This window comes from Phocoena phocoena, chromosome 2 (genome assembly GCF_963924675.1).
Source record: "Phocoena phocoena chromosome 2, mPhoPho1.1, whole genome shotgun sequence".
NCBI classification, from domain to species: domain Eukaryota; kingdom Metazoa; phylum Chordata; class Mammalia; order Artiodactyla; family Phocoenidae; genus Phocoena; species Phocoena phocoena.
Window position 1 is genome coordinate 84,146,164 of NC_089220.1, and position 18,123 is coordinate 84,164,286.

The 18,123-nt window shown below is 49.6% G+C and overlaps 1 protein-coding gene across 1 annotated transcript; it reads left to right on the forward strand.

Moving 5' to 3' along the window:
- The first annotated feature begins 9,669 nt into the window (after positions 1–9,669).
- Positions 9,670–17,802, forward strand: VPS18 (VPS18 core subunit of CORVET and HOPS complexes). Its single transcript, XM_065872350.1, has 5 exons — positions 9,670–10,052; positions 11,036–11,177; positions 13,349–13,440; positions 13,575–15,445; positions 16,474–17,802. Exons 1-5 carry the CDS (start codon positions 9,962–9,964, stop codon positions 17,197–17,199), a joined length of 2,922 nt encoding a protein of 973 aa, XP_065728422.1. The 5' UTR covers positions 9,670–9,961; the 3' UTR covers positions 17,200–17,802.
- The last annotated feature ends 321 nt before the right edge of the window (positions 17,803–18,123 follow it).

The window sequence follows — 18,123 nt, forward strand, 5'->3', positions numbered from 1 at the left end:
AGTCCCGTGGGCAGAGATCTTTTTAAAATTTGATATCGCAATCAACTCTATTGAGATATCATTTACATCTAAAATGCACCCATTTTAAGTGTATAATTTAATGAGTTTTGACCAATGTATCCACCTACATAATCAACACCACCACAATCAATATACAAAACATTTCCATCTCCCCTAAAAAGTTCCTTCTTGCTCCTTTCTAGTCAATCCTCCACCCCCATGCCAGGTCCTACGCAAACACTGATCAGCTTTCTGTCGCTAAGGTTTAGTTTTTGCGTTTTAGAATTTCAAATAAACAGAAACGTGCTCTGTGTACTCTCCTATGTCTCACTTCTTACACTCAGCCCGTTTTTGAGTTTCATTCATGCTTTTGTACGTAAGGCTAGTTTGTTCTTTTTTTAATTGCTGAATAGTATTCCATTGTATGGATGTACCACTATTTGTTTATTCTTTTATTGATAGACATTTTTAAAATAAATTTATTTTATTTATTTATTTTTGGCTGCATTGGGTCTTCATTGCTGTGCACAGGCTTCTCATTGCAGTGGCTTTTCTTGTTGCAGGACATGGGTTCTAGGCACGAGGGCTTCAGTAGTTGTGGCGCACGGGCTTAGTTGCTCTGCGGCATGTGGGATCTTCCCGGATCAGGGATCAAACCCATGTCCCCTGCATTGGCAGGCGGATTCTTAACCACTGCGCCACCAGGGAAGTCCCTCTTATTGATAGACATTTGAGTTGTTTCCAGTTTGGGGCTATTATGAATAAAGCTGCTATAGACATTCGTGTCCAAATCTTCATGTGGACTATGTTTTCTTTCTCTCAGGTAAATACCCACGTATGGAACTGCTGGGTCATAAAGTCAGTGCATGTTAAGTGGCTGTGAGTCGTCACACCATTTTATATTCCCACCAGCAATGGGCTCCAGTTGCTTCACAGCCTCACAACACTACATATTAGTGGTCTTTTTGAACAGTTTGGATTTTACTGTTGTTGTTGTGTTGTTACTCTTGTTCTTAATGTAAAAATCTCATTACTTTTAAAAGTTTGAAAACAGTTTCTGCAAGAGGCCACGTGGATGAGTACAGAGGCAAGTTTTATTCAGACATATGCAGTGTGATGGCATGATGTAAATGCACATTAACGTGTCAAGTCATGCATTAACTCAGCAGGCACTTCCCAAGTACTTACAGTGTCGGGTCTTATGATCTAAAAGGTTGGAGACAGGATGAGGGCTGGTTGTTAGATTTTATTGGGTTTCGCATAATCAGAGAAGGCTTCCTGGCTGAGGCATCTTTTGAAATGTATCCTAGACTAAGGGATAGATAAGGAGCATAGAAACTGGCTTGGAGGCAGTGCCCTGAAAACCATTATTCCCTGGGTGCTGTCCCCAAGTGTCTCTAAATGGACTGTGAGAAGGGTTTGGCTTTCAGAGAACTACAGACTGTTAGAGATGGTCTAGTTCTACCCTCACCAGTTACAGTTGAGGAAATACAAGGAGTTCAGAGGGGCCAGGTGACTTGTTCAGCAGCATCTGGCTGAGTTAGCTTCCATATCCTGAGAAGAAGGGGGTCTGGAGAAACAGCCCGGGAGGGTGGTGGGGAGGGCAACGGCCAGCCTGGGAGGGGCTCCTGGAGAGGTGGTGCTGGTCCAAAGCATGCACCCCACCAAGACTCCCAGACTCCCTAGAAGTGTATAAAACTGTAGGTACTGACAACTAAAACTTTTCATCTTAAGACCACATAGCTGCAGAGAACGCCACTTGTAGCGTACTGTGAATAGTAATGCTTAAATAAAACTATGACCTCATTCTTTTACATATACACATTGGAATCTAAAATACCAAAGGAGTTTGATATTCTAACACATCCATTTAAAATAATGTGAACAAGCTCTCCTTTAACAGTTGGAAAGTTTATGTTATTTATTTTCTCTTTCAGTGCTCCCAATCTTACTGTAACATATGTTACGACTGAAAGTTTTATTGGTACCTTATCCTAATTGGGTGTAATTAGTATATACATTTTTTAACGTTATAATGTTATATATCTGGTGACTTTGAGGCTCTAAGTCTTAACATTGTTTTCTTTTGAATGAAATTATCATTATAATTATTCAACTCATCAAAACATAAATATATTACACATTTTGATATAGTTACACATAAAAAGTAAAATTATACAAGAAATACTTTTTTTTTTTTTGCGGTATGCTGGCCTCTCACTGTTGTGGCCTCTCCCGTTGCGGAGCACAGGCTCCAGACGCGCAGGCTCAGCGGCCATGGCTCACGGACCTAGCCGCTCTGCGGCATGTGGGATCTTCCCGGACCGGGGCACGAACCTGCGTCCCCTGCATCGGCAGGCAGACTCTCAACCACTGCGCCACCAGGGAAGCCCAAGAAATACATTTTTTGATGAGATGCATCAGGCTCTTTTGGTTTTGTTTTCAATCAGTTTATGCATTCATGGATAGAATGCTTGAATGCGACAAAGTTCAGCATCAATTCTCTTACGTTTTTGTTTTGTTTTGTTTAATGTAAGTGCAGAGAAACCTTGTTCACATACATCTTTAGACGGGAATGGAAGGAGGTTTGGTATAGCAATATTACTTGATTATTTGACTCCCTTCCAAATTATATGCCAAAAATATTAGCAATTATTTTTAATGATGTTTTATTTATTTAGGCCGTGTTGGGTCTTCGTTGCTGCGCGCGGGGCTTTCTCTAGTTGTGGCTAGCGGGCGCTACTCTTCATTGCAGTGCGTGGGCTTCTTGTTGCAGTGGCTTCTCTTGTTACAGAGCACCGACTCTAGGTGCGCTGGCTTCAGCAGTTGTGGCTCGCAGGCTTCAGTAGTTGTGGCTCGCGGGCTCCAGAGCGCAGGCTCAGTTGTAGCACACGGGCTTAGTTGCTCCGCGGCATGTGGGATCTTCCCAGACCAGGGCTCGAACCCGTGTCCCCTGCATTGGCAGGCGGATTCTTAACCACTGTACCACCAGGGAAGTCCCTGTTAGCAATTTTTTTTCAATTAACTAAAGTTTGATTAGGTTCTCAAATCGTATTCGAATTAGCGAATTAGAAACCGTTCGATGTTTTCTTGTCACTTGGTCTTTATTCTCTTTGTGGGAACACCAACAATAATTCCAGTGGTCTCTTTGCTGGGCTCCTGGAAGATTTTTATGCCCTGAAGCAATGTACCATGGGGTGGAGTGGTTTCCATTTCACCATCCTGGTGGGTGAGTGGTGCACTTTTGTTCTGAAGAGTTAGGAGCAGGGGAGGTGGAAGGGGATAAGACCTTGCTCCCAGGGGCCGTCTCCTGATGGTCACTTTTGGCCCAGGGAAACTCTGGACACTTATTCCCTTAAAACTATTTGGTGTGCTCTCCTTGGGACCTGTGAACCCCAGTGTGAGGACCGCTGACCTGAGGATGCCTTCCATACCCCTAAGGACCTGTGAACCCCAGTTTAGGACCACTGACCTGAGGATGCCTTCATTTCCCACCTAGAGAGGTGAAAAAAGTGTCCTATCCCCTCTCACCTAGTGGCTTCTCTGGGGTCTTCACAACCCTGGAAGGTGGTGGGAAGAAAGAGGGCAGGCTGAGTCTATACATGCCTTGGGCAGGGCTTTGTCACTCAGTGAGAGAAGGAATGACAGTAACAGGGAGGGGAGAAGGCTTTTTGAGAACTGGGACTATTTTAGGTAGATTTGGAAACATCTGGAAGGGAATCAAACAGGAAGAAGAAATTTACCTCTTACAAAGGGTTGTAAAGAGGTGTTCTGAGTGAGCCAAGGACCTTCTTTCTTTCAGCATATTTTAGCAGAAGCCAACAATGTGCCAGCCCTGTGGCAGGAGGAGGTCTGCAAGTCACCTGTCACTGCCTTCAGCGAGCTTATACTGTACACAGTTGGCCCAGGGAGGGGGAGGGAAGGGAAGAAAGTGGGAGGGGGAGGAAGAAGAGGGGAGAGGGGAAGGAGGGGATGGAGGAAGAGGAGAGAGAGGTGAAGGGGAGAAGAGAGGGAGAGAGAAAGAAAGAGAGAGAGGAGTTACTAGGCAGTTGTAATGCAGGGAGATCATAATGTGGGGTGATCAGCACAGAGGGCTGAGGGAGCACCCAGGAGGGGCCCTGATCCTGGCAAGGGGAGGGGTACCAGGGAAGAAGCCAGTCTGGAGGGAGCAAACACCTAAAACCAAATACTCAGGTGTCTGGAGGGGTGGGGTGTATTTTGGCAATATCCTTAGATCAGCACTGAGAGATAAGAACAGACCTGATGAGGAGTTTAACTGGGTATGAGGCAAAGGACTGCTCTGTTTCCTTAATAAGTCTTACAGCTCTCTTTCTCTCTCTGTATATATATACACACACACATATATTTAATCATATATATGATTAAAATAAAAAATTTAATTTATAAACAAATCCATAAATCTCCCACACAGAAGAATTCCAAATGATTTGTACTTTACCCTCAAGTGAGCATAAATCTCCACTCCTTAAGTCTCGTCTGTGCATAGTAACTTCCTTCCAAAGAGTACAGTCTGGAAAGGAGGGGAAGAGTAACTTCACACTGGAGAAACCTGACAAACCTCAGTCAGGGGATCAAGGTCAACATCAACAGTGATAAGTCATGTTGATGATATGTACCCTTGATATGATGTGATGATAATGGTACTTTACCTCTCAAAAACCCCATAACCCCAGTCTAATCATGAAAAAAAGATATCAGACAAATTCCAATAGAGAGCATCCTACCTACCCAGTGTTCCTCAAAATTGTCAAGGTCACCTAAAACAAGGAAAAGTCTGAAAAACTGCCACAGTCAAGAGTAGACTAAGGAGACATGATGACTAAATACAAGGTCATATCCTGGATGGGATACTGGAACAGAAAGAAGATATTAAGTAAAAACTAAGGAAATATGAAGTATGGACTTTAGTTAAAAATAATGTATCAATTTTGGTTCACAAATTTTAACAAATGTACCATACTAATGGAAGATGTTTATAAGGGAAATGATGTGAAGTTTATGGAAACTCTCCATTATCTTCCCACTTTTTCTATAAATGTAAAAACGTTCTAAAAAAAGAAAGTCTCAACAACAACGACAACAACAAAATCTCTTTTAAAAAAACTAATTACTGGGCTTCCCTGGTGACGCAGTGGTTAAGAATCCACCTGCTGATGCAGGGGACACGGGTTCGAGCCCTGGTCCGGGAGGATCCCACATGCCGTGGAGCAACTAAGCCTGTGTGCCACAACTACTGAGGCTGAGCTCTAGAGCCCGTGCTCCACAACAAGAGAAGCCACTGCAATGAGAAGACCACGCACCGCAACCAAGTGTAGCCCCCTATCGCCACAACTAGAGGAAGCCCCTACATAGCAACAAAGACCCAACGCAACCAGAAATAAATTTTTAAAAAAACAAAAACAAAAGAACTACTTTGCAGCAACATGGATGGACATAGAGATTATCATACTAAGTTGAAGTAAATCAGAGAAAGACAAGTATCATATGATACCAGTTATATGTGGAATCTAAAAAAATGATACAAATGAACCTACTTACAAAACAGAAACAGACTCACAGGCATAGAAAACAAATATATGGTTACCAAAGGGGAAATGTAGGGGGGAGGGAAAAATTAGGAATTTGGGATTAACATATACACACTACTATGTACTAAATAGATAAACAAGGACCTACTATATAGCACAGGGAACTCTACTCAATACATGGGAAAAGAATCTGAGAAAAAAATATGTATAACTGAATCACTTTGTTGTACACCTGAAACTAACACAACATTGTAAACTGACTATACTTCAATAATAATAATAATAATAAAAACAGATCTACTATCAGCCTAAGGCTTCCTAGTCAGAAACAGTCTCAGATACTCTGAAGTAGAATAAAGAATGTAGACTATTTTGGGGGAATTCCCTGGTGGTCCAGTGATTAGGACTCCGGGGGCACAGGTTCAATCCCTGGTCAGGGAACTAAGATCCCACATGCCGCACGGCCAAAAAAAAAAAAAGAAAAAAAAGAATGTAGACTGTTTTTCAATGAAAAGAAAAACCAAACTAATTACTCTCTTAAGTCAATTAAATCATTTCTTTCGGTCCCAGTCTTCATTCAGTCAACAATTACTACTATAGTTAACTTGTATTGAGCATTATCTAGCTTTAGGCAGGCAGAGTGACTTACATAGTACCCTATAATACGATGCTACAAGGTAGATTTTTCTCCTTTTACAGATTAGAAACTGAAGCATGAGAAAGCTCATTCATGCAGTTGTTTAATAAACAGTGAATGCCTTACAGGTGCTGGGTCTCTTGGAGTAAATGCCTGCAGGGGCCTCAAGTGCAACCATCTAGACTGAGCTCAAGCATGTGACCTCTGCTCTCCCCACCCCCACCCCACCCCCAGCTCCTCCTCCTCCCAAAGTTGTTACTGTACCATCTGCCAGGTGTCTCAAGAGCAGTCCTGCACTGGCCTCCTCCCTGGCCTCCCTCCCCCCAGTGTTTAACTTGACACTGAGCTCAGTGACCCTTCCCCAGAAATGTCTCCTCAGAGTTCATCCTCTCTGATGTGGACTCCACCCAAGCCTCCACCCATCTTTCCAGAACTCACATCAGATGGTTTCATCCCCAGCCAAAACCTTCTGATGGCCATTCAATAGCTTTCACAATGTAGCTACAACCAGTCCCATTTCTCCCACTGCCCTTCTCCCAGTGCTCCAGCTCCCACCACACCCACCTGCAACATCACACTATCTGCAGGTTTCTGCTCTTGGTTTTCTTGAGGCTTGCTTAAAGCTTTCCCTTTTTTACCCTTGGAAATCATACACGCACTTCAAGTCTTAACTCAAATTCATCAGCTTTCATACACCAGTGTTCTCCCTCCCTGGCCCAGCAGTCAGCCCTTACCTGTCTCATTGCAACTACCACATGGGTTTTGAGGGGTCAGAGCTGGTGGATCTGTATCTCCAGCTGTGAGTTCCCTAAGGCATCTCTGTATTCTGGGTGCTCAGGAATGTCTGAGTTATTCCCCTCAGTCAGCTTCTGTTATGTAAAAGCAAAATGCCCATGTTTCATAATTAGGTGCCAGTAGAGATCGATGCAAGGAAAGCCATAGCAGTTATGAGGGAGAAGTTGTGGTCCAGAGAGGCTTCATGGAGATGGTGGACTTGAGAGTCCACTGTCAGATTAAAGCCACATTTAGAGTTTACTGAGCACATGCTCTACGTTGGATTGTGCTATCGCAAGGAACTTTCACCTAGATCACCTCATTTACTCTTCAACACAGACCTACTAGGTATCATTATATCTATTTCTGTAGATGAGGAGACCAAAGCTAAGAGCATCAAATGCACACAGTGTCACAGCTACTGAGTGACTGGGCCGGAATAAGAAGGCTGGTCTCTGACTCTTACTCCAAAGTCCAGCCTAACATTAAAGAATGAGTATGTGGGGGAAAACTGCTGTAATCAACTCAACAGAGAGTATGTACTGAATCTGTAGCAAGCAAGGCCCACTTAGGCCCCACCCCATACATCCCAGAGAGCAGTGGAACCAAGAGGGAGACTCTGGGGACAGTGAGGAGGTGGCTGGAAGGATTCTGTGTCCCTGAGACACCCCTCCTATGCTAACCACTCCATGCAGGGGGGACATTCTCTCTGCACAGTCCAGACCTGAGGATCCAGTTGTATACCCCTTCCCTCAGCTTGTACTGGCATCATGGAGAGTGTGGTGGTGAACCCTTCAGCATTTGCTTGGATTTGAATATTGCCTCCTGGCTTCCCCACTTCCTGGCCACATGACCTTGGACAAATTGCTCCACCATGTTGAATTTCAGTTGCCGGTTTCATAACGTGGGGAAAAGAGCAGTGCCTATTTCACAGCATTAGTGTGAAGATGAAATAACAATGAATATTAGGAACTTAGTGTGGTGCTTGGCACATCGTGGGTTACTCAGAAAAGGTATTTCTGGTTATTTGACCTCTGTCTGGACCTATCTGTATTTCCCTAAATGCAGCCGGCAGGTGATCTGGGGTGGAGCCTTACAAACTAGCAGCTCCCAAGCTGGGATCACTATTCCCAAGGCGGAAACCTCCCTACCTCCCAGCTCGGGCACCCTCCCTCTTGGGACCTAGCCTGCCGCGCAGCGCCCCTGGCGGTACAGCCGCGTCGTGGCCGCAGGTTTCGGGCAGGAGAAGCCGACCCGGGAGCAGCGAGAAGTTATTTTGGCCCACGAACCAGGCCGGGGCCACTGCAGGCCCAGAGAGCCTTCGGTGAGGGCTGGTGAGGGTCCAGTCCTCTGCGCCTATCAGGAAAGTTCGGCAAGAAAAGCATAACCACACAATGTACGGTGCACACCTGGACGCTTTTGAGAATACAGGAGGCGCGCTTAGTCATTACTCTTGGGCTACCAGTTAAAGCCAGGACACCGGTGACCCTGGCCTAGAGCCTTCACTTTAGCAAGGTAGCAAGGCCCATGGGCCCCAGAAGGGAACAGACTCCGTCTGGGTCGCCTAGGCCGGTGGAAGAGAGAAACCCAACAGCAGTTGCACCCAAACTCTCGCTGTTCTGCCTCTCTGGATTCCCCACCTGCCTCCAACATCTCTTGTCTCGTTCCTGCCAGGCTTTTCAGGCATTTCTTACCCGCTCCTGCGTGCTCCCACAGCGCTGTGGCCATGTTCCTGGGTACACGTCACGAGCATGGCTTCCTGCTGGCCAAGCCACCAGCTCTGCCACTTTCTGGACCTGGTGGGCCCCTGGATGTGGGAGAAGAGAGGCCAGTGCCTTGTGAAGGTAGGATTACGATGGCGATTAGATTGAAGAACGGGAGGTTCTCTTGGGGACCTAGGGCAACGGGCTGTTTATTTATTTTAAAAAGTTATTTATTTTATTTTAAAAAAATTTTGGCAGCACTGGGTCTTTGTTGCTGTGCACGGGCTTTCTCTAGTTGCAGCAAGTGGGGGCTACTCTTCCTGCAGTGCGCAGGCTTCTTATTGTGGTGGCTTCCCTTGTTGCAGAGCATGGGCTCTAGAGCGCAGGCTCAGTAGTTGTGGCGCATGGGCTTAGTTGCTCCGTGGCATGTGGGATCTTGCCGGACCAGGGCTCGAACCTGTGTCCCCTGCGTTGGCAGGCAGATTCTTAACCACTGCGCAACCAGGGATGTCCCCAACGGGCTGTTTTAAAAGGTGGGAGCGGGAGCTGGACAGAGAGGCTGAGCAGTCTTCTGAGGGAGGGAAGCCTGGGCCTGAAAGGTGCTGGGGACCCGCTCCTTGTCTGGGGGTAGATTGCGCTGGGCGGGTGGGGGAAGGGGGTTTGAGAAAGCTGGGATTGCCTCCTGGTGTCAAAGCCTGGAACTGCAGCAGGGTCCAGAGGGGCCTGTGTTCAGCGGGGCCCGCCCACCACCCAGCTAGTCTACAGCTCGGACATGTGCAACGCTCCCCGACCCGACTCCCCTCGAGAGCGGGATAGGCCTTGCCCAGCCCCCCACACCACCACCACCCCGGCCCCGCCCTCCCGCCGCAGTCCTCACCGCATCTCCCAAGGGCCGGCCTCGCGACTTCTCTGCGGGAGCAAACGTGGGCATCTGAGAACCCGGAAGTGACGTTAAAGGCGCGCGTCCCGGGGGCGGGAGTCAGCTGAGCTGCTCGGGCGAGGTTGGGATCACCTGAGATCGGCTAGGGAGAGCCGGTGATCTCCTGGGGGCGGGAGTTGGGTGCAGTACTGCGCCAGATTCAAGGGGGAGAGCTCCCCGGTCTTCTCGCTCTATAAGGCGAGAGTGAGAAGATCCTCAGGATTTTAAAGAGGAGGAGTCGGCGGCGGATTGCCAGGATCTGTCAGATCCCTGTCGAGGCTGGGGAGTCGCAGCTTCCAATCCGGGGAGACGGGGATCCCTGGGGGGAGCCCTGTTGTAATCCCTGGGCCCAAGACGGAGGACCCACAGGCCGGGCACCATGGCGTCTATCCTGGATGAATACGAGGACTCCCTCTCCCGCTCGGCCGTCTTGCAGCCCGGCTGCCCCAGCGTCGGCATCCCCCACTCGGGTAAGGGAAGTGAGGGCGCCGCTGCACCTCTTAGCTCTCCTGGCATCTGCAAGAGAGGAGCGGAGGGGTTGGCTCCAGGAGCTCGGGTTCACCTCCTGGACGTGCAGTCTGGGTCTAGGCCCTTGATTCTTCTCAGGCACTTATGGCCCCCAGCTGGTGGATGGTCGAAGATTGAAAGAGCAGCAAGAGCAGCCGCGTGATCTAGGCCCTGCCACTAGGGTCCTTCTAAGAGGGAACTGGGACTCAGATAAGGAAGTGTCTTGCTTACAGGGCCGCAGTTGGGAAAACTGAGAATAGGCTCAGATGAGAATAGGCTTCATCTGATTCAGTGTTTTTCCCACCAGGCCCCTTATGGAGGTGGGAGGAAAAGAGTGGGCAAAGAACTGGTGAAATGGGAGTGTCGTAGGGGAAGGAGGGATGGTCCTAGAGGGAACTTTGTCACTGAACAGGGGAAAATGAAGTACTTTAGGCTTTTGCTAGAGCTGTGTGCAGCTGGGCGTTGAGGGGAAGTTTTTGCAGCAGTTTAACCAACTGATTGGAAGCATTCCCCAAGGATCCCTCCGCCCTCATTCTTCTGGAGACTCACTGAGAGTATTACTGCATGGGCAAGGAGGAGGGGAGAGAGCAGAACTAGACTACTTTAGTTGAGCTGGGATTGCTTGGCCAAAGATTGATAAGGGAGAACACCCAACCCTTCCCCGCCCACCCCGTTACCACTGGGAGCAGGTATATCATGGTGTAACAGCATCCCAAGGGTTCAAAGAATCAACCCCTCACTGATTTCAGAGATGTGGGAAGAGCCCAGAACCCCTAATGTAGCCTAGGACTAATGTAGAGGTGATTAGCAAACTGCTTGATATATTGGTATTCAAGTGGTGGCTAACCAAGGTCCCGGGGTAGCAATATGTTGGGAAGGTGGAGAGGAATATGTTGCCCTTCCTCCCTCTGTTCCATAGCTAACCTTTCCTTGGCTCCTCACCTAGGATATGTGAATGCCCAGCTAGAGAAGGAAGTGCCCATTTTCACGAGGCAGCGCATTGACTTTACCCCTTCTGAGCGTATCACCAGTCTTGTCGTCTCCTGCAATCAGCTCTGCATGAGCCTGGGCAAGGATACGCTACTCCGGTAAGTGAGGACCCAAAAGGTTTAGGAGTAGGGAGTGGATTGGTGGTATTTTGGAACTACTGACTGACCGGGCCTTTTTTCCACTCTGGGCAGGTTAAACAGTGGATTTGGAATGTTCAGGAAATATCCTATCCCTTCCCAAAGAGAACCAGTAGAGTAGTAGACCCAGACTCTGAGCTCAGCTCTCCCACTTAACAGGGATGGAAAGTCATCCAGTCTTTCTGAACACGTCCCTTCATCTGTTAAAGACAGTACCAACCCACAAGTTAGTCATGTAGATAAGCGAAACGGTCTAGAGTCCTGAAAAAAATCCACTATAAATGGAAATAAAATACCTCAATAAAACTGGAAATAAATAGTATAAGTAAATGGAACTAATATATGACAAAGGTGTCAGCAAAATTGGTTATCTATCCAGAATAACCATCTGGGATGAAACAGAGCTAAACCTCTGTATCATAAAAATGAATTCTAAGTGGAATAATTATTTGAATATAAAAAATAGTGTGAATGTTAAAAGAATATTTAATAAATTTCAATGTTCTTGGGCTGAAGAGAGACCTTCTTACTGAAGCTGGAAAATCCAGAATCCACAAGGGAAAAGGTAGATAGATTTGACCACATAGTGATTGCTGTTATGACAGAATAAAAATAAAAAAGCATATGAAGCAGGTCAGGACAAAAGATGGTGGGAAAATAATGTTTTTCTACATATGACTGAATATTTACATTCCTGTTCCTTAAAAAGCCCTTAGAAATTAATAAGAAAAAGACAGTCCAGGGAATTCCCTCGTGATCCAGTGGTTAGGACTTGGTGCTTTCACTGCTGGGGCCCAGGTTCAGTCCCTGGTTGGGGAACTAAGATCCCGCAAGCTGTGAGGTGCAGCCAAAAAAAAAAAACAACGAAAAAAGACGGTTCAGTAGAAAAGGGAGGGTAAACAAGATAAACAAGCAGTTCACAGAAGAGGAACTACAAATTTTCCAGTAAACATCTGAAAATAATTTTCAGCCTGTGGGAAATGCAAATCAAAATCACAGTAAGATATCATTTTTTTTCAACCTATCAGATTAGCAAAAATTTTAAACAGCAATATATGATGCTGGTAAAGATACACAGAGATGGACTCTCATACATTGCTGGAAAGAGTATAAATTGCCACCATCTTTTGGAAAAATAATCTGGCAATGTCTGTTAAACACTGAAATATCTATAACTTTGACCTGGCAGTCCCACTTTGGGGAATACATACCATAGAAAGAAAAATACCAGTTTACAAAGGTATAGATACAAGGATGTTGATTCCAGCAGTATTTGTGGTAGGAAAAACTGGACCCAAGCTGCATATCCATCAGTAGGAAAATGATTAAGTTATAGTTCACCCATAAAAGGGAATATTATGCAGTTATTAAAACAATGAGTTAGCTGTATCTGTTGACCCAGTGGGATGTTCATGAAATATCATTAAGTGAGAAAAGCAAATTATAAATTAATATGCATACACACACATATATACAATGTGAAAACATTTTTGTAAAAACTATTAAAATACGCTTGTTTATATTATGAACATGGAGAAAGATGTTAACATCAGTTTTTTCCATTGGGAATAATAGGAGTTTGGGAAGAAAATCATTAACTTTTTCTTCATACACTGTTGTATTGATTCTTTAGTTAGAATGAGCATATAATTTGAAAAGAATTTAATAAGGGAAATACCTTAAATAGGAAATAATCTTAAGGGAGCACTCCTCAAGGTTATTGTGAAGGTTAGTTAAGGTCATACTAGCTCAAGCTCTTGGCATGGTGCTTGGTATATAGAAAATGTTCAGTAAACATTAGCTACTATTTGTTGTTCCCTTTTTACCCCGGCATTCTGGGATACCCCTGCCTATCTTCCTAGATGCACTGGAGGTATGTTGAGCAGAAGGAAAAGACTTCTGCTTAGTGACTTCTCAGAATGAAGTGTGGGGGTGTTCTCAGAGCTGAGCATTCTTAAGGAGGACCCCACATGTGTTTCAGAGTTCCCTTGGGATTGTATTCAGAATTTTGTGTGTCTATGTAGATTTCAGGGAAGAAAGGCTGTGCCTTTCATCAGATTATAAAGAGGTCTGTGATTCAACAGAAGGATCTGCCCTTCTCTGGAGTGAGGCTGTGACTCTTGTCCCAACAGCATTGACTTAGGCAAAGCAAATGAACCCAACCACATGGAGCTGGGGCGCAAGGATGATGCCAAAGTTCACAAGATGTTCCTGGACCCTACTGGTAAGTGGTGGTAGAGTTCTGAGATGGGGGGTAGGGGGTGGGGGGTGTTGAGGGTAGGTCACTGCCTGGGTGGGTGGGATCTGAGGGTGGGAATGGCAACATCCTCTAGGGTGCCGTGCTCTCCCCCACTCCAGGCTCTCACCTGCTGATCGCTCTGAGCAGCACTGAGGTCCTCTACGTGAACCGTAATGGACAGAAAGTTCGGCCCCTGGCACGCTGGAAGGGGCAGCTGGTGGAGAGTGTGGGCTGGAACAAGGCCCTGGGTACTGAGAGCAGCACAGGCCCCATCCTGGTCGGCACTGCCCAAGGCCAGATCTTTGAAGCAGAGCTCTCGGCCAGCGAGGGTGGGCTTTTCGGCCCTGCCCCGGATCTCTACTTCCGTCCGTTGTATGTGCTAAACGAAGAAGGGGGCCCAGCACCTGTGTGCTCCCTCGAGGCGGAGCGGGGCCCTGAAGGGCGTGGGTTTGTCATCGCCACCACTCGGCAGCGCCTCTTCCAGTTCATAGGCCGAGCGGCCGAGGGAGCTGAGGCCCAGGGCTTCTCAGGGCTCTTTGCTGCCTACACTGACCACCCACCACCATTCCGTGAGTTCCCCAGCAGTCTGGGCTACAGTGAGTTGGCCTTCTACACCCCCAAGTTGCGCTCTGCACCCCGGGCTTTCGCCTGGATGATGGGGGATGGCGTGTTGTATGGCTCGTTGGACTGTGGGCGTCCCGACTCCCTGCTGAGTGAGGAGCGGGTCTGGGAGTACCCAGAGGGGGTGGGTCCTGGGGCCAGCCCACCCCTGGCCATCGTCCTGACCCAGTTCCACTTCCTGCTGCTGCTGGCAGACCGGGTGGAGGCGGTGTGCACGCTGACGGGGCAGGTGGTGCTGCGGGACCACTTCCTGGAGAAGTTTGGGCCGCTGAAGCACATGGTGAAGGACTCCTCCACAGGCCACCTGTGGGCCCACACCGAGCGGGCCGTCTTCCGCTACCAGGTACAGCGGGAGGCCCGGGATGTCTGGCGCACCTACCTGGACATGAACCGCTTCGACCTGGCCAAAGAGTATTGCCGAGAGCGGCCTGACTGCCTGGACACGGTCCTGGCCCGGGAGGCCGACTTCTGCTTCCGCCAGCATCGTTACCTGGAGAGTGCCCGCTGCTACGCCCTGACTCAGAGCTACTTTGAGGAGATTGCACTCAAGTTCTTGGAGGCCCACCAGGAGGAGGCGCTGGCCGAGTTCCTGCAGCGAAAACTGGCCAGTTTGAAGCCTGCTGAGCGCACCCAGGCCACACTGCTTACCGCCTGGCTGACGGAGCTCTACCTGAGCCGACTCGGGGCCCTGCAGGGTGACCCTGAGGCCCTGAACCTCTACCGGGAAACCCGGGAGCGTTTCCGCGCCTTCCTAAGCAGCCCCCGCCACAAGGAGTGGCTCTTCGCCAGCCGGGCCTCCATCCACGAGCTGCTCGCCAGCCACGGGGACACAGAGCACATGGTATACTTCGCTGTGATCATGCAGGACTACGAGCGCGTGGTGGCATACCACTGCCAGCATGAGGCCTACGAGGAGGCCCTGGCTGTGCTGGCCCGCCACCGTGACCCCCAGCTCTTCTACAAGTTCTCACCCATCCTCATCCGTCACATCCCTCGCCAGCTGGTGGACGCCTGGATTGAGCTGGGCAGCCGGCTGGATGCCCGGCAGCTCATCCCTGCCCTGGTGAACTATAGCCAGGGTGGCGAGGCCCAGCAGGTGAGCCAGGCCATCCGCTACATGGAGTTCTGCGTGAACGTGCTGGGCGAGACTGATCAGGCCATTCACAATTACCTGCTGTCGCTCTATGCCCGAGGCCAGCCAGCCTCGCTGCTGGCCTACCTCGAGCAGGCCGGGGCCAGCCCGCACCGGGTACATTATGACCTCAAGTACGCGCTGCGGCTCTGTGCTGAGCATGGCCACCACCATGCTTGCGTCCATGTCTACAAGGTCCTGGAGCTGTATGAGGAGGCTGTGGACCTGGCCCTGCAGGTGAGCCAATGAGCCTTGACCCTGTCCAGGAGAGGGGCCTGGAGAGCAGTAGCTTCAGGTGCTGAAGGGTCAGAGGGACACTGTGGCTAGGGGGTGCTGGCTTCTCTCCCAGATAGAAACTGTGGTATAGAGGTTAAGAACACAGACTCAAGTCAGGGTTTGAATTCTGGTTCTGTCTCTTACTAAGCTGTGTGACCTCAGGCTGGTTTCTGAACCTCTCTTTGCCTCAGATTATTCAGATGCAAAATGGGGATGATGTTATAGTACTTCCCTCACAGGTAAATTCTGCATACCTGCTAGCCACAATTGCAGAAGGGGAAAGTGCTGAGTTGCATTGCTCAAATCATGAATTGTCACCTGTGTAGGATCGTGTGAAGTGCTATTTAAAATTTGAGGGGGGGGCTTCCCTGGTGGCGCAGTGGTTGAGAGTCTGCCTGCTGATGCAGGGGACACGGGTTCGTGCCCCGGTCCGGGAGGATCCCACATGCCGCGGAGCGGCTGGGCCCCTGAGCCATGGCCGCTGAGCCTGTGCGTCCGGAGCCTGTGCTCCGCAACGGGAGAGGCCGCAACAGTGAGAGGCCCGCGTACCGCAAAAAATAAATAAAATTCGAGGGAATTCCCTGGCAGTCCAGTGGTTAGAACTCTGCACTTTCACTACCAAGGGCGTGGGTTTGATCCCTGGTCGGGGAACTAAGATCCCGCAAGCCACGCAGCGAGGCCAAAAAAAAAATGGAATTCCTGGGTCTGAACCCAGGACTTACTGAATCAAAATGTCTGTGGGTGGGGCCCAGAAATCTGTATTTTGGATGTGCTCCCCAGGTGATTTGTAAATTCACTAAAATTGCAGGCCCATCATCATAAGTAGCGTTTGCGTAGCTCTGACAGAGGCAGGCCCATTACTGAGACAGGTTCCTTCCCAGCCCCGAGGAGCCCCGTCTCACTTGCTGCCAGGAGTGCTGGGCCTCTGTCTTTCCCACAGACCCTGTCCTGAGTGGGACCTGACCCTAATGCTCTCAGCCTCCCCACAGGTGGACGTGGACCTGGCCAAGCAGTGTGCTGACCTGCCCGAGGAAGATGAGGAGCTGCGCAAGAAGCTGTGGCTGAAGATTGCTCGGCATGTGGTGCAGGAGGAGGAGGATGTGCAGACGGCCATGGCCTGCCTGGCCAGCTGCCCCCTGCTCAAGATCGAGGACGTGCTGCCTTTCTTCCCTGACTTCGTCACCATCGACCACTTCAAGGAGGCGATCTGCAGCTCGCTGAAGGCTTACAACCACCACATCCAAGAGCTGCAGCGGGAGATGGAAGAGGCCACGGCCAGCGCCCAGCGCATCCGGCGAGACCTGCAGGAGCTGCGGGGCCGCTATGGCACCGTGGAGCCCCAGGACAAATGTGCCACCTGCGACTTCCCCCTGCTCAACCGCCCTTTTTACCTCTTCCTCTGTGGCCACATGTTTCACGCTGACTGCCTGCTGCAGGCCGTGCGGCCTGGCCTGCCGGCCTACAAGCAGGCTCGGCTCGAGGAGCTACAGCGAAAGCTGGGCGCCGCTCCACCCCCTGCCAAGGGCTCTGCCCGGGCTAAGGAGGCCGAGGGGGGCGCTGCCACCGGGGGGCCCAGCCGGGAACAGCTCAAGGCTGACCTGGATGAACTGGTGGCTGCTGAGTGCGTGTACTGTGGGGAGCTGATGATCCGCTCTATTGACCGGCCCTTCATCGACCCTCAGCGCTACGAGGAGGAGCACCTCAGTTGGTTGTAGGAATGTGTCAACCCCGATAGGCGGGCAGGCGGTCGGGGGCTGTCCCTTCTTGGGAAGGCCACAGCGTCATCTGTCCTTGGTCTGCTGGGCTGGGACTGTGGTGGGGGGAGCGGAATCATAGCTGTTGTCCTCGAGGGGTGAGCTATGAGTGCATTCTGCCAGCTGCCTGTGCTGTTCTTCAGGGCTGCCTTAGAGCTGCTGTTTTGCCAGGCCGTCAGCCTGCTTCCCAACAGAGGGCCTTAGCCTGGAGAAGTCAGAATTCTGACCCCACTACCATCCCCCCTGCGTCTAACAGCTCTTTCTTCCTCTTCCCTCCTCACACACATCATGTTCTCTTTCTGGAGCACTACCTACCATTATTCCTTTTCACTCTGTGGCTCTTCTCCCTCAGAAGCCCTCTCTTCTGTCAGCTTCTAGGTCCCACAGGTGAAAAGACAACCCCTCCAAGTCCTGGGCATGGGATGGGGAGAAAGGTGGTGCTGATGGTGGGCATGCTCTTGTGCACACTGGGGCTCCAGTGTGAGGGATACCCTGGGGCAGAGGGCCTCACGGAGGACAGTGGGAGATGGTGATGGGGTGGAGAGCATTAAACTGTCTGCACTGGTGACGAGTTGATGGCTTTGTGTTGATGCTGGGCAGAGTGGTGTGTGAGTGATCTCCAAGAGGGGCTAGGGTGTCACGGGGAAGCTGCCAGGGCCCTGCATGTTCAAGCCTTGGCCCTTGCACCTTTTCCTGGAGATGTGACAGGATGATTTTTGCCATTTTCTGCTCACTTCTTTGCCTTCCACTGTATCCGTTCTGATTCCAGGCTTCGGTTGGTAATTAGGGCCCACCCTCCGAAGTCTAGGAGCAGGGACTGTTCTTCCCTTTGGCCAGCAGGTGGTGTTGCTCCCCACAGAACCCTCCACACTCAGGCAGCAGGGG